Source organism: Miscanthus floridulus, chromosome 2 (assembly GCF_019320115.1).
Source record: "Miscanthus floridulus cultivar M001 chromosome 2, ASM1932011v1, whole genome shotgun sequence".
Classification (NCBI taxonomy): Eukaryota; Viridiplantae; Streptophyta; class Magnoliopsida; order Poales; family Poaceae; genus Miscanthus; species Miscanthus floridulus.
The window spans coordinates 53,208,229-53,223,889 of NC_089581.1; the positions used below are offsets into that span (position 1 = coordinate 53,208,229).

The window sequence follows — 15,661 nt, forward strand, 5'->3', positions numbered from 1 at the left end:
CTATAAAAGTATCTAGTTCTACAGTTATTTATTAAAATAATATCATTTAAAAATTGGATCGGTGTGTGTGTGTTTATAAGAAAAGAAAAGGGCAATTACTAAACATAGAAGGCAGCCGTGTGCCTGCTTCACCTTTTACCTAGTGCTGCGTGTTGTGCGTCCTCGATCGCTACTGTTTCACGGGCCAAAGGACACGGTCGTATCTGTCTTCCAATCGAGCGTTAGCTTACCTAACAGCTCCACTTGAGCTGCAGCATTGGCTACGTTCTAGAAGACCCCAAAAGCCCCAGCTTGACCCACAGGGGAAAAAAAAAGCAAAAGGTTACTGAAGAAGCGCGTCACAATCCAGCGTCGCCGTTTCATCTCATCTGATTTTTTGACTTGTAAGTGACAACCCCGGATTAGGTTTAACCAGGCGGTCTCTGAGAACGCTTCCATGCTTTGATTAATGATTAAGTCAATACTACGGGTCTGTTTGGAACGTGAGAAATATTTTCTGTTCCTAAGTTTTTCTTGTGAAATTGAATTGATTCCTGTGAAATTCTTGTGTGATTCATGTAAAATTCTTGTGTTCCAAACATGCCCTATGTAAGTTTCAAAAAAAAAAAAAGGTCGCAGGCCCTATCACTAGTACTAGTAGCAATAGCAATTTACAGGATATTTCGCTCTCAGCCGCACTGTCTAGCAGGTCGCAAACAATAAAGTGGTCAAGTGGATGCGCAGAGTGGTTAGTTGCGTTGCAAAGTCGTAGATCCCGAGCCGAGCCGAATTCTGAGCCGGCTAAGCCAGCAAAGAAGCTCAGCAGCTTGACCGCCCACGAATGGGAGCCGTACGCGTGTGCACGCGCCCTAGCGACCAGCCACGTGACGGATTCAACCGGCAGCAAGTAACGTTAAGGCGCCGTTTAGATAAAAAAAAAATTGGATTTTTAGCTACGGTAGCATTTTCATTTTTATTTAGCAATTAGCGTCTAATTATGGACTAATTAGGTTTGAAAGTTTTGTCTCGCGATTTCTCACCCAACTGTGCAATTAGTTTTTTTTTCATCTACATTTAGTACTCCATGCATGCGCTGTAAGATTCGATGTGACAGGTACTACGCAAAAATTTTTGGATTTTGGGAGGCATCTAACGGGGCCTAATATGGGGTAATGATTCCCCGCTAATTCCGTGGAGAGGATAATACTAACACCATCGTCATTACGACCCACAGCTCCAACGAAAAGAGATGTGGGGCCGTCGCCGTTGGTTGGGAGCGTTGCCCCACCTGCCATAGAGAGGGTATTGCCTACCAAGCGCACGCGGATGGGTTGGGTTCGGTAGAGGAGCAGCTCAAGTGCTGAACCTCGAAATTCCCAGCGGGCGTAGCGAAAGGAACAAGTGGAAAAGAAGAAACGACGTGTTAAAAAAAAGGACAGAGGAAACTACGTACGCCTGGGGCCCACCTGCAGAGAGCACGTGCTGCACATTGGATGCCAAATAGTCCGGCAGCCTGAAGTCCACGCTGCACCCCGTCGTTCTCTGTCCTGTTCGCTTCGAGGATCGTTTCAATAAAATAATAGTATTTTTTTATAATAAATTAATATTAACATCAACCTCAGCCGTTTTTTTCTGTCAGTCCGAAGAGCCGCACATGTCTTGTCGTTATCCCACCCTGATCAGTTCGTACCACGGGGTGGGAGAGGGGAAGCGTACTCTTGAACAGGCAAAACCAACAATAAAAACATTCGTATAACTAATTTCATATGGCATGGCCTTGACCATACCTTCTAAATTACACGTAGAAGTTAGAGAAGTTTAACTTAGAAAACAAAGCTGTACTGACATATAATTTATAATGAAATGAAAAGAATCCTAGTTTCTATAGAAATTCTCGTACCTCATCTTGTTTTGCACACAAAAGAATTCTCAAACTTATCTTGCATACCTATTTTCGCATATATATGCACACAAAATTTTAGACCACACATCCTCCAATACATCTATTCCTATTCCTTATAAAGTGCGATTAAGCTATTATTCGTACGAGGGTCCAGGGGCCATCCATGAAATATATAGTATATAGAGTTAAAAAATAACTTCGGCACAAAAACAAGCAGTTCTCGTCCTTCGCCAAGATGGTTTAAGCCATTTAAAAGTACCAATGCATTTTCTTTTTCTTTTTTTAATGTGGTACCTTCCGTATCAGCATGTGTTGTGGCCTTGTGGGTCAGGTCCAAATTCGAAGCGTTGCGGTAACGCCGACAACAGTGCCCAACACCTAACGTTCCTCGTTTGAGGACGCACATGGTTTGCCAGACCACCGCAGCGAAAATATGTTATCCAGATTACTGTGGGATTCCTTGAGAGTTGAGATTATCCACAAACTCAGATGACAAACTGAAAACACAAGACAGAAGTTTGCTTCAAACCGGTGCCGAAGCTATTCTTTGTTTGGGCAACACCGACGCGGATGCGCCGTACTGGAAGTTCTTTCCATTATATAAAAAAGGAAGTTCTTTCAACAGGTGAGTGGACTGGCCTGATAGTGATTTCTAATTTTCTATGGTTAACCATAATTTCACGAACGGCACAGAAACATCTCTACAATGTGGCCAATTTGGTCCAGTGACCAACTAGTGCTAAACTATTTCACTGGCATGCTACTACAATTTATAAATTAGTGCTGGACTGTATTGCACTATTGCATATACAAGTGATAATCTCAAGCTCCTTTTCTAAAAAGTGATAATCTGAAGCTGTTCTCGAACTGTGCTGAAGGTTTTAGAGTACCGCAAGTAGTTTGCCAAGAATTAAAAATGCATGCAGATAACAAATCTATATTTTCACTTGAAAGATTATATTAATTATTGCTGAAAAATGAGGCCAGCGAAATGGTATGAATTGGATGAAACAGCACATGCATACTTATCAGAATCTCTGTTAAGTGTTCTATCTGGATACTTTCCGCTTCAGAATCTTAACATCTTTCAGCTTTAGTTTGAGTTTCATCATACCGGCTTGGACTTGAACTTCATCTTTGGACGAATCTATTTTGACTACAGTAGCTTCGTTCTTGAGCTTAGGAACATAGACTGAATCTCCAACTTCCGGAACCCCACCTTCATCATCTAAGTATAAAAAAAGGAAGGAAACCTTGGAAGTTTAACGAGTTTTCAGAATGTGTGGTGATTAATAGTAATATAAAAACAAGAGAGTTCCATATAGTACTCTGTACTTTACCGTTGGTTGCCATGCCCAATGTGGTATCTATGTTCTGTGTCTTTCCGATGGTAGAAGTATTTGCCAGCACAGGATCCTTCACTCTGTCAGATTTGGCATCATTCACAGCCTTCTCCTCTTCATTCAGTCTTTCAGCTATGGCAGATTCCTGGAACTGCTGAAACTTCTTACGAATGATAGAACGGGCCATAACAGCATACTCTGAAATTACTCTCGCCTTTCGTTTTCTCTGAGCAGAAGTGTGGTCTACAATGTTCTTTTGTGCTAGTTCCAAGTTGTTATGAAGCTCCTTGGACTGCCTGAGACATCAATGGATAGAAGATATCATTTGACTGCCAGTTCCAAGGTCCACCTCATAAAGAAGTCACATTAGACAAGCAGTTTACACACCAAGGCATGAGAAAAGATATGGACTCAAAGGTCAGTTAGAAGGCATAGAAAGCAATGATTGAACAACAAGCATCCCTCAAAGTCTGTTATATGTGTTTTTATTTTTTTCAAGAGGGCGGCAAGGGATTTGTGACAAATTACATTAGAAGGTAAGGAAAGGAGAAAAATACAAAATAACCATACAACTTAGCACCCTGCAGACCACACAACAGATAAAACTACGACCTCCCCCACAGAACAACAAAGCCCCCAAGCCACCAGCGGCTGCACACCAAAGATGCAGCCAAGAAAAAACTACCACTGAAGGGGGCAGCACAATGTGTACCAAAAGAAGGTATAGCCGTATAGGTTGAACATAACATTATAAAAAGGAAAAAAGCAAGGATGTGTGACGTGGAAAGGGAATCACAGCATGCTCAAACGTAGAACTGTAGAGTACACAAATCTATGTATAGAGACATTCTCACATAAGAAGATATTGTGCCTCCTGAAGGTGTTGTTGATATTCTTGTTTGAATCTTTCCATGTCCATTATCAACTGCAAAAGATGAACTTCGAGAGCTTAGGATCATAACAAGATATTTTGGACAACAATTTAACCACGTGCAAGTTCTAAGTGCAGAGAAGTGCCCGAAAAAACATACAGCATTTATCTCTGCACCAGCTGTTCCAAGTAAACGCCTGGAGCTTTCTACTATATCCAAAGGCAAACCCAGCCTTTCAGCAATATTTATTGCATTCGAGCGACCTACATGTGTAACGAAGCATGGACACAAAAGAAGTTCAAGAATAATGAAATAAGACCAGGTGTTAGTGCAAACAACAGTCATAAAGCCATTCAGCTAGTAGGAAGGTTTGATGACATGAAGATTGATGGTCACAAATATTACAAGCATATGAGGTGTCCCATTAGTTCATTAGGGAAGAACGAAGGTAAGAATGATAGACTAAAATGACATCATCAGCATAGAGTTGTTTCCTAAGGCTTAATGTTTTCCATGGCATTGACCACCGAGAGTGTCAAAGCAAATCTGAATATTTAAATGATTCAAAAAGGGAAAGGGAAACATAACACAACCTGGTATTCCCCACAGTATCTTGAATGTAGGCTTTAGATTCTCTTCATCAAATTCCATGCATGCATTCTCAAATGAGTTATTGCTGAAAGTACTAACAACAAGTTATGTTTCCCCAAAAAAAATCAATATTGTTCATTATTCAGTATTAGTATTTGGTAGACAACTAGTTTGTATTTACTAGTGGTGTGAGTGGGTGTGCCTTGTATGGGTTCTTATCCCATTTTTTCTTCTTAATACAGTGATGCACAACTCTCTTGCGTGTTCGAGAAAAAATAGTTTGTATTTTACTATTGTTTTTTACGAATCCTTAAAGTGTAATGTTCCATAAAATCATGCAAAAATATTTATTTCATTAATTAAGCGGTAAGAAGAAGGGCGGGCTTGGTGCAAGCGGTAGAGTCTTACCGCCTGTGACCGGAAGGTCCTGGGTTTGAGTCGCGGTCTCCTCGCATTGCACAGGCGAGGGTAAGGCTTGCCGCTGACACCCTTCCCTAGACGGCTAGACCCCGCACAGAGCGGGAGCTCTCTGCACTGGGTACGCCCTTAATTAAGCGGTAAGAAACCATGAAGTGGTATCAGCATCAAGGGACACAAGTGCAATCTATATTGCCCCACAAATAATAACTTGCACAAGACTTAGTGGGTTTTACAGCAATGTTCTTTCAGTTGTGAAAACTATTTTTTTTCTCTCGAACACACAGGAAAGCTGTGTATCATTATATTAAAGAAGAAAAAGAAAGGGTAAAGAACCTCGATTACACCCACACCCACACACCCATAGGCTGTTCACAAATTACATACGCGCCTTTTTCTTACAAGGACAAATGACCTGGAACGACCTAGTCACTAGGGACAAGGGCCAACAAGAAGGAGATCCCTCTCACACCAGTCAACATCCAAGCAGATCTTAGCAGTAAAACATGTGACCCTGACACCCTGTCCAGTAACTAACAAGCAGCAATTCACTCAACCTGCATCCAAGTCTTATCATGACTGCATAACAGTATAGTAAACACGGACTAACCAAGTAACCACTAATCATTCATTTTTGCACTTGGACCAGCCAGAGTTAGTTCTGATGTTGGCAGCATTGCATCAATGGTGCTATAGATGTAAAAATTTGGTGGATGGATTATTCTGTGGTTCAAATATTTCTTTTAAGGAAACCATGAAAGAAGAAATTATTTATAGGTCAAGTACATGGCTGGTCGAATTTAGTCTTAGTTGGTGCTGGATGCATACAGAGGAAAGAGCTCATAATTTATACCTTGTATCATCATTCCATTTGGTGCATAGTGTATGGAATATACCCAAAGCTTAGAAATTAATTCGATCCACAAAAAAAAATTGAGATACTAAGAGATAGACTTAATTTAAGTACAAGTTCATTGTTACAAAATTATTCTACTATAATACAAGATAACTTCGAGCTTGGAATGATAGGAACCTGTATTTTAGTGTTTTAAGTTCTCCATGATGAGTTGTTGCTAGAGTCAGAAAGGAGCCAGCTTCAGCAAAAGACTCCAAAAGAGACATCCCCAGAGCGGCTCCTTCAAGTGGGTTTGTCCCAGCACCTACCTAAAAAATGTCACCAAAATTTTTTGAAGAGCTAAAGTTAAGAAGGTGATTGAATCATGAGACAGTCCTTCAGCAACAAAATTCCAGTCATGCCTTCAACTAAGGTAGCATTGAACACCAATGCATTTTGAGAATCTTAGAATACAAACAATTGTCACATCTGACAGACATAAATGTGTCACCACCAATGTTTTAAGATTTTGGGCAGGATGATCATGAGTCCTTTATCAGCATGATGTTCTGGTTACGACATGAGCATAATATAAACACCAATGCATTTTGGGTATTTTAGAACACAAACAATTCCTACGGTGCTATGTGCAATAGATATTTATCATAATCCACAATTCAGAAACATGCATTCTTAAATCTTAGCTTTCTCCAGCATGACTGCATGAGTGATAATAGAGGGAATATCACAGTTTGAAAAAAGAGAATTGCACATAGAGCATGTTGAAAAACATAACAAGCAAGTAATCCATGCTTACAAAAAGGGTATATAGGAACCAAGATGCATCTAACATCTATCAAGATGGGCAGATGGTAGCTAAACTGCTTACCTCATCCAAAAGGACCAAGGACTCTGAAGTTGACTCTGCACGAATGGCCTGATAGAAGAGGAAAGTTTGAATTTCACATTGATAGGCTAAGGATTCAAGACAGGTAGAAAACTAGAAATGAGGCAGGACCCTTTTGTGTAATGGTATGTGCATCCAGTAATGCAACCATTTGAGTTAGGATTTAAAAATTAGAACTAATTAAGATAAATTCTAAAACATACACCAATCTGCTTCAGATGCCCAGAAAATGTAGAGAGTGATTGGGTCAGAGATTGCTCGTCTCCAATGTCAGCATAAACAGCATTGAACCATGGAATTTTTACTGGTTCAGAAGCTAGAATGTATAGACCTGCAGCAGAATGGACAATGTTATGCAGGATATTCCAGCTGTGAACACTTCAGACATTGGTTTGTTTGTTTGGACACTTTGTTGTGCTTCCCCTTCTCCTAAAGAAATATGTGCAATGCATGCTCTTGAAAAAAAAAGAGAGAACACTTAGAAATGTAGGTGGTAAGTACTTATTATCTTTGGTTTCCTTTGTAACAAAATATGCAGTTGGTGACTACATCAATCAGACAAAAATCCCAAACATTAAGGAAAATCTGCAACCGCATAATCTACAGAAGTCTGTGTAAGTCGGTAATGTTCACAACGGTAACAATGAAACAATATGCATATGGTTACTCCATTACCTATCTTAGCCATCAATGATGCCAGGCCAACCATCTTCAAGCTGATTGTTTTACCCCCTGTATTTGGGCCAGTTATGACCAAGACAGTAGTTTCTTCAGCAATCATAAAATCTACTGGTACTGGCTGGTCTTTCTCCAGTTGGGAAACCTGAAAACGGCGCACAAATTATCCAATGAAACTAACAGCAATCATCAGTAATACCAAACAAAAACTAACCCTAAGTTTCATGGAATCCAGGTCCGATGCCAATTGATCTTCTTCTGCAATATCTTGCCCATATATCCTCCTCCTCCGGATCTCCTACAGCATGGAAGTAAAATGACTACTGATTGACAAACAGCAAATAAAACCATTTTATACTCAAGGGTATATTCAGAAGTAAATAGATGTATCCTCGATTTCAACCAATATCCTTTTTGCAGAATTTTGTTATGAAAAAAATTTACTTGGAGCCAGATAAACTCACCGCTGTGGCACTTGCAACATCCCTTTTGGCACGATGGATATTTTCCTGATGCCGCTGAAGAAGTAGTGGATGGTATGCATTTGGCATGTACAGCTTCCATGCCTTCTTAGGAAGTTGAGCTGAGGAAATTTGTTCGACAGATCTACCTGTAGCACTAGTGACTGTTCCCTTCTCAGAGTTTGGCAAATACAGGTCAGGAAATGTTCCATCATATGCTACACTGTATTTTGCACGAGCTGCGATCTGTAAAGCAAGTGGTGAAATAATGAGTCAATGCCATCCCACAGTTTCCAAAACTCAAATAATTTTATATAGTGCAAAATCCATGGTTTAGACATTTCTAGTTTTGAACAGTATTTTCAAGAATAGTAGAATTGACCGGCCCTCAAGACCCAGATTTGAGCAGAGCAGATTTCAGATTCCTTAGTAGCTTACACTATGAAGTTTGACAGTCCGTAACGCCAACTCTACCATTTAGGTGGACTGTGAACAAGGCAAGTAGCCTTTCCAATAACATATAAGTGACACTACTTTTAGTTATAATATATCAATAAAATATAGCAAATGTATATCTTTATGAAACTATCTTTCAATAAAGATCTACTTATATCACTTCCAAACATTAAAACTTGTAATCAAAGTTTGGAAAGATTGACTTAAGACAGCCCTAAAACATCATTTATTTCTGCCTCGAGGGAGTATATGATAGCAGATAATGGTACACAATTTTCTGTCAGACTTAAATGACTAGATCGATCAGTCTATATGCTTCTCATCCTGCTGCCTCGGCCTGGCTATGAATTATAGCATGGGTTTGGTAAGGATATTTCCATGCTAGGAAGTAAGAAATGCATCATTAGGCAAGAATAAGAATTATGAAAACCTTTCATTGGGTGCCTGTAAACCGATGCACAACTGTCAACTAATGGCAGCACATAAGAACGAAAATAAATCAGTGAAGTCTGTTCGTGCAAAGAGTTTGATGTTATCTCAATAATACAAAATGACCATCAGAAACAAGTATAGAACTCAGGAAATTATGACTGCAAGCATTTAAGTACTGCAATTTAATCATAGAAATTTTTCTGTTCACACATATGCATAGTTCCTTGTCAATTTTTTCACTGAATACTTCAGAACATGAAGTATTAAGATCCATACAAAATAATGATTTAGAACAAACCTTATCGAGTTTAATTGCTTCCTGAAGCAAATTCTGAATGCTATCAAGATCAAGAAGAATCTGCACACGAAAGATAGAAAGTGAACATAAGAGAACAAAAAATTATAAAATCAAATAGGCCATCTTTCAAAACCTTATCAGTAAGTTTTGATAAGACATCCAGTTCAGCTTTAGCCACTAGTGCTCTTGATTCCTGCAACTCATCGTTCAACGGAATAGCAGCAATTGGTTCTATCATGCTTCCAGCATCTGACCCGCTACAGTACATATATGAATCTTTATTAAAATATATTCTTGAATGACCAAATTAAAATAAAATTGTAGACATGTTCCTTTTACACACTGATCACAAATTGTTATAAATTTTTGGTGTTTGGGACCACATGATTCTTCTGCCAAAAAAATATCATTCATGCAGATGTTACTACTGACAAGCATTCAAGCAGACAAATGAGTGATAAATGATATAGAAATAAACCCTGCTTTCCAAATGAATTGAGTAAAATTTAGTAAGTCATTTTGTAAAACCATTTAAAAATCCAAATCTCCAAATCTTATGCGAATCAGTCAACCATAAAGCAGGAGAATATATACAGGTCTTATATATTGCTAGAAGAAACAGAAAATGGTTTGAGGAAATTATCATTAACGAAGAATCTATAATGTTTGGCACACCTGGAGAGCAATAATCCATCAAAAAATGAAGAATTATCCATGGTTGTTCTAATGCAGCATCTTCCATTTACAATGCATACTTCCTGTAAAAAATCATAGTTTGTAATTCATTGAATGTGTTGTTTCCTTAGCAATAAGTGAGCTAAATGAAACAATACCGACAAGGAAGCTTCATCATCAGCATTGCGCATCAACTTGTCCATAAGCTGATATAACTGTAAAAGTTAAAAACACGTAACTTTTAAGAGTTAATCAACGTCAACAACATTCCATGAAAGAGTAGCTTTATTACCTTAAATAAAACAAATGAACACCTTTAGACTGTAAAATGTGCCTTGTAAATGCAACTAGGGCAAAAATATGGACACTAAGCTAGGATGCCTTGTTTAGTCCAGTAACATAGAAGACAACATCGAGCTTTTAGGTACTGATGTAGCAACATAGCTTTTACGCTACAGTTATATTGGTGAAATAGAGCTGGTAATTCAGTCAGAAAAAAATAGTCTAGAAGGATAACTTATGCTTCATGCAGCACACCCATGGAGCTGGCAAATAAGTCAGGCGTTACTGAAATGATAAAAAAGAAAAGGGTATCCACCTACCCTACTCTCTAGCCGCTGTACTTGCTCTCGGTACCGTCTTAGCTCAGGGCTCTGGAGAAGAAAGAATTCGTTCGAGTTAAGAAAACATAATCCATAGAAACACAATCGCCAAGGCCATAAAAATAGGACGTAAAAATAATAGTCAGGATAAGTTATAAAGAACCATAAGAAAAGAAACCACAAAAGACAATGGGTATGAGTCACAGCGAACAAATGTGACATACTTAGTAGATGCCTAGACCAACTAGTAACAATAGATGATTCATAAAGTCACTTCAGTTCAAACATCCATACATGCAGTTTTGATAAATTGGAATTGAAGAATGAGTAAGCATGTGTGAATGCCTCTGGATTAATCTTAGGATGCCACATCAATTGATCACCAGGAATTTCAAATATGGATGACTGCCGAATTTCATGTTTAACCCTCTATTAATTTAATAAACAGAATTGAAGTATTGCTCAGATAAGGCATTCATAAATTTGCAAATGAAATGCTAGCATAACATCACTGGAAGGAAATAGAATTAAAAATAGGGTGCAAAAACCAAACTGCAGTATCTTTAACAGAGCCATCATCATCAACGATGTCTTGTATGGATTTCACTAGTGATTTGTTAATGACAGCATCTAAAATCTGCAGTTCGGAACAAGTAGATTCAGCACAGTGCACTGTTATGAATATTTTTTTAACAAAATTAAATAATAAGTGATGAAAAGATGCTAGATAGCCTAAAAAAAGACACTTACTGTTTCTGTAAGTGTCGTTAATCGACTACGGGAGCCTTCATCCAGCTTTATGGCAGCTTTAATATTTACTTGCAAGGATTCAATAAACAGCATCAGGCTAGCGACTGCCATTGCTTCCAGGCCTTTTATCACGGCGCCCCCAGAAACACAATGTATTGCTGACTCTATCTTCAGGTCAACATACAAACAAAAGAATCAATAGTGTACTCATGCACTTCCACAACTAACATGTTTGTGCCTAAGTATGTAAAGCAAAATGTATTGCTAAGAACAGTACCATTAAAATGTCATCATTAACAATTAAGATCGAATCCACAAATAGATTCAGAAACATGTGGGTTATTTTCCATGCATTTCACACTAAATTTTAATTTTATATTGGCATATCATGGCTACAGCAGTACATTAGTTTCTTGAAAAGTGAAACCATGTAATATCATAGTCATAAACCAATACAGAATGAACTTGTGTCTGGGTTACAGAACTTAACTAGTACAAGGCACAGAGAAATGGCGCATAAGGAGCAGTTTAGTAGTTACTTCTACTGATAACTGATCTCTAAGGTTCCTAACAGGGTTAAGAAGCAATACACAATTTGATTAATGAATTCTATGATAGTATACTGCCAAACCGCAAATATTTCAAGCAGCCTGAGTCCTCACCACAACTGTATCCAACCCCGAGAAATCCATCGCCCCACCAGCGTTGTCAAGCAGCCACACGACCGCCTCCGTCTCCTGGAGCAGCCTCTGGCTCTGCTCATAGCTCACATCTTCCACCTCCCACAGTTGTTGCTGCACCCGCATACCAAACCATACGACGCCTGGCGTCAGAGACTAACCCCCTCGTCGATACTCCGGCAGCGAGAAATGCCACCCTGGGAGATCGGAGAGCGATACCTTTGTGGCGTCGCGGCCGTGGGCAGTGCCGGCGAAGGAGGCGACGGCGTCGCACACCTTGCCCCATTCGAGGAGGCGGAGGCTGCGGGCGGACGGCGAGAGCGAGGAGGCGGCGGCGAGGGAGCGGACGCGGAGGCGGAGTAGGCGACGCGGATGGGGTCGGACGGCGGGGCCGGACGTGGGGAGGAGAGGTGAGGTGAGGACGGCGATGGAGAGGCGAAGCATCAGGAAGAGGCTGCGAACTGCGAGTGATGGGTGAAAATGGTGAAGAAGCCAAGCGGGAGCGGGAGGAGGAAGTTGCCCGTCGTTTTTGGATAGGGCTGCAGGCGGATGAACAACTGGCTTCTCCGCCTTCTAGTTCCAGGTAATCACGAATTCATAATCAATGCGAATGAATCGTAGTAGAATGGGCCAAACAGAGCCGTAACCAGAATTCGGATGGGCCAAAGTGGTTTGGGCCGGCACAGTGACGCTAGTCATCCGAGACGACACGGCAAGAAACTACTATCTCCACACCGGCATCGGCCGTCCTCCCAAATTGAAGCGCCGGGCGCCGGCAAGCAGTCGGATCTCCCTATTCTTGTCCCCAACCTCAAACGCCGCGGCGAATCGGCGATAGCAACCATGGCCACGCCTCCTCCGACTAAACGCCTGTGCGGCCGCTTGCTGCTGGATCTGCCCGACGACCTCATCCCTGAGATCCTCCTCCGCCTCCCGCCGCACGACCCTGGGCGCCTCGTTCGCTGCTCGGCCGTCTGCAAGCCCTGGCGCCGCCTCCTCACCGACCCCGCCTTCCTTCGCCGCTACCGCACGTTCCACAGGGTGCCTCCCATGCTGGGCTTCCTCTTCCGCCTGGAAATAGCCGACAGTCGCTTCCTCGCGCGGTTCGTCCCACCACCTCCTTCCGCCCTCGCACCCTCGACCACGCCGGCTGCTACGTGCGCGATTCCCGCCACGGCCGCATCCTCTTCAGCAACCTCACCACCGAGGAGAATGACTATGACCTCTTCGTATGGAGCCCCGTCACGGGTGAGCGGTGGAGGCTGTACATGCCGTCCGTGTTCAACGAGTGGAACGTGGCGGTGCTCTGCGCTGCGGCCGCGCGCGAAGGGGGCTGCGACTGCGACCACCTCAACTGCCACGGCGGCACGGCGGGCCCTTCCTCGTCGCATTCATGGACACCGACGACGATGGGATGACGTACGCCCGCGTCTACTACTCGGAGACCGGAGCCTGGAGCGACGCGACCTACGCTCAACACCCCAATGACCTCGCGGACATGGACATGATGGATCCCATCGCGCTTGTGGGAAATAGGATCTACTTCCCTGCTGCACAGAGCAAGACCATCGTGGTCTCGTGGAGTACGACTTGGGTCACCGGAAACTCGCATTTGTCGACCCGCCGTCCGCGCACCAAGGTCACGGTATCCTCATGCCAGCAATGGGCGGTGGTCTGGGGTTCGCCAGCGTGCGGGGGCCACGCCTCTACTGTGGTCGAGAGAGACCGGTTCTGACAGAACTGCGGCGGCATGGACGCAGAGCAGGGTCTTGGAAACACACTGCCCAATCGCGAGACTCGTGTCCCCTTGAACCAACCAACTGCGCTTGGCTTGACGGAGATCTTGATGGAGGAAGATGTGACTGTGGTTGGCTTTGCGGAGGGCCTCGGCGTCATCTTCGTCAGGACAAGTGCTGGCGTCTTCGCGATTAACCTGGACTCAGGCCAAGTCAAGAAGATGTCCAGCAGAAGGCCCGACGTTGTCATCCCTTACATGAGCTTCTATACTCCAGGTAATTTCTAGTAGCCCTGTACAACATTCTTGCTTAGTTGTGATTTTCAGCAATTTGTCACGAAAAAACTGTGGATGACTGGATACTCAAGAGACTCGAGGTTATGAATGCAGAATGCTATCAAATCTAATATGATCTAAGTCGAACGGTCTCTAAGGGCCCGTTGGTTCCCCCGCTAAAATTTAGCTACTAAAACCAATGCTAATTAAGAGTGACTAAAAACTATTAAAACAGTTTAACAAAAACCAAACACTACTAATAAATATCCAAACCAGAATAGAAGACCAACAATAATGAGGGGCAGCCTTATACGGCTGTACTCTCCTCTGTGGCCAATCCCAAGCACACGCCACAGAAGGAACCCCGTCACATAAATTTTTGAAATATCACGACTAAGGTACCGTTTAGTTCCACTTCATTTTGCAAAAATTTTTAAGATTCTTCGTCACATCGAATCTTTGGACGCATGCATGAAGCATTAAATATAAATAAAAAATAAAACTAATTACACAGTTTAGATGAAATTTACGAGACGAATCTTTTAAGCCTAATTAGACTATGATTGGACATTAATTACCAAATAACAATGAAAGTGCTATATTACCATTTTTCAAAAAAATTCGCCAACTAAACAAGGCCTAACTTTGTTGGAATCTGAGCTATGGCATGGTTATGACTTATGAGTTTATCAGTTGTGTCTTTTCAGATCATGCTACGGGCAGACCACCAGTACCATGATGAGGGCACGTACAACGGTCCCTTAACCCCGTCCCTTCAACGTAATTTTTTACAGAAACACCCTGCAGGAGCCTGGAGACGGAGTCGGCAGCGATGCGATGGGAACGTCCCGTGCTCCGAGGCGGAGAAGACGGCTCCAGCAGCGATGTACGGCCCGCCTCCTCGACTCGTCGCTGCGCGAATCCCGGGCGCTCGCGCGCGCGCGGTTGTGGTTTGGCCGCGCGCGGGAAGGAACTATTGCTTATTATATATTTTCTATCAAATAGCCACACAATGATATGTAAAAATTTATTTATAGTTGATCCTAGCTACATGCAAAACATTAAACAGCTTAGAGACAGAACTCCGTCTGTTGGGTTGTATGACCTGTCTTTATACATGTCTGTACAACAGAATCGAAGCGCTTAGAGACGGACCCCGTCTGTGGGTTGTACATGCCCTGAGAACGCTGGGGTGCATTGGCTTATGGCAAACATGATGCTTTAAGTACTTTGTTTTTAGTTGAGTATAAGCAAGCAAAGAGTTAGTGATCGTGGTCAATTAGTTGTCTCCACTCCTGTTGAATCCTTAGGATCGTTATTCCAAAAACAAAAAAAGAATCCTTAGGATCGTGGACTGAAATCTGTCAGGTTAACATTCTGGTTTTCAAAATTCTTTGCATATGCTTGGTAAAGGAACCTGTGGATATAGATGGACAACGGGCCGGCACGGCCCGATAGGCCATCGGGCCGACAAGGCACGTGGGCCTGGCCTTCGGTCCAGACACGGCACTATGGGCCTTTTTTCGTGCCGTGCAAGCCCGTTAGGCACGGCAAATTTGTCGGGCCGTGCCAGCCCACAGCCCAGTACACATGAAGCACCTCAAAAAAACTCATCTCCTCAAATATTTTCACAGAACCAATCATCATTCATAGTTTCAAATTTTAAACATTCATAGAATATCATATTAATCAACTCACAGTTTCATATTTCATTCATCAACTAAGAACATCAATAAGACTAACTGAAATCAGAATTAGAGGAAAGCACTAG

The 15,661-nt window shown here is 42.1% G+C and overlaps 1 protein-coding gene and 1 pseudogene across 5 annotated transcripts; one reads left to right on the plus strand and one right to left on the minus strand.

Annotated features, from left to right (window-relative positions):
* Window positions 1-2,667: 2,667 nt before the first annotated feature.
* On the minus strand, window positions 2,668-12,435 carry LOC136524102 (uncharacterized). 5 transcript variants are annotated; one of them, XM_066517578.1, is made up of 20 exons: window positions 12,099-12,435; window positions 11,862-11,993; window positions 11,200-11,367; window positions 11,003-11,086; window positions 10,450-10,500; window positions 10,006-10,062; window positions 9,848-9,930; window positions 9,306-9,429; window positions 9,173-9,232; window positions 7,990-8,232; window positions 7,740-7,823; window positions 7,523-7,670; window positions 7,051-7,178; window positions 6,830-6,877; window positions 6,139-6,269; window positions 4,691-4,773; window positions 4,257-4,360; window positions 4,080-4,150; window positions 3,218-3,521; window positions 2,668-3,110 (listed from the first exon to the last, which is right to left on the minus strand). In XM_066517578.1, exons 1-20 carry the CDS (start codon window positions 12,321-12,323, stop codon window positions 3,039-3,041), a joined length of 2,400 nt encoding a protein of 799 aa, XP_066373675.1. In that variant the 5' UTR covers window positions 12,324-12,435; the 3' UTR covers window positions 2,668-3,038. The 5 variants fall into 5 exon arrangements, with proteins under 5 accessions (XP_066373675.1, XP_066373669.1, XP_066373687.1 ...); XM_066517590.1 differs by having other exon boundaries at window positions 2,672-3,110; window positions 3,223-3,521; window positions 12,099-12,390; XM_066517572.1 differs by lacking the exon at window positions 11,003-11,086 and having other exon boundaries at window positions 2,671-3,110; window positions 3,223-3,521.
* A 192-nt stretch (window positions 12,436-12,627) lies between these two features.
* On the plus strand, window positions 12,628-14,735 carry LOC136524130 (uncharacterized; annotated as a pseudogene).
* The last annotated feature ends 926 nt before the right edge of the window (window positions 14,736-15,661 follow it).

Bases quoted from the DNA above. Each gene is read 5' to 3' on its own strand.
- LOC136524102 (XM_066517590.1), bottom strand. From the start codon at position 12,323: ATGCTTCGCCTCTCCATCGCCGTCCTCACCTCACCTCTCCTCCCCACG. The intron at 11,368-11,861 runs GTGAGGACTCAG...GTTGACCTGAAG, and splicing joins CGGGGTTGGATACAGTTGTG to ATAGAGTCAGCAATACATTG. The intron at 9,233-9,305 runs GTTTTGAAAGAT...TTTCGTGTGCAG, and splicing joins TATCAAAACTTACTGATAAG to ATTCTTCTTGATCTTGATAG.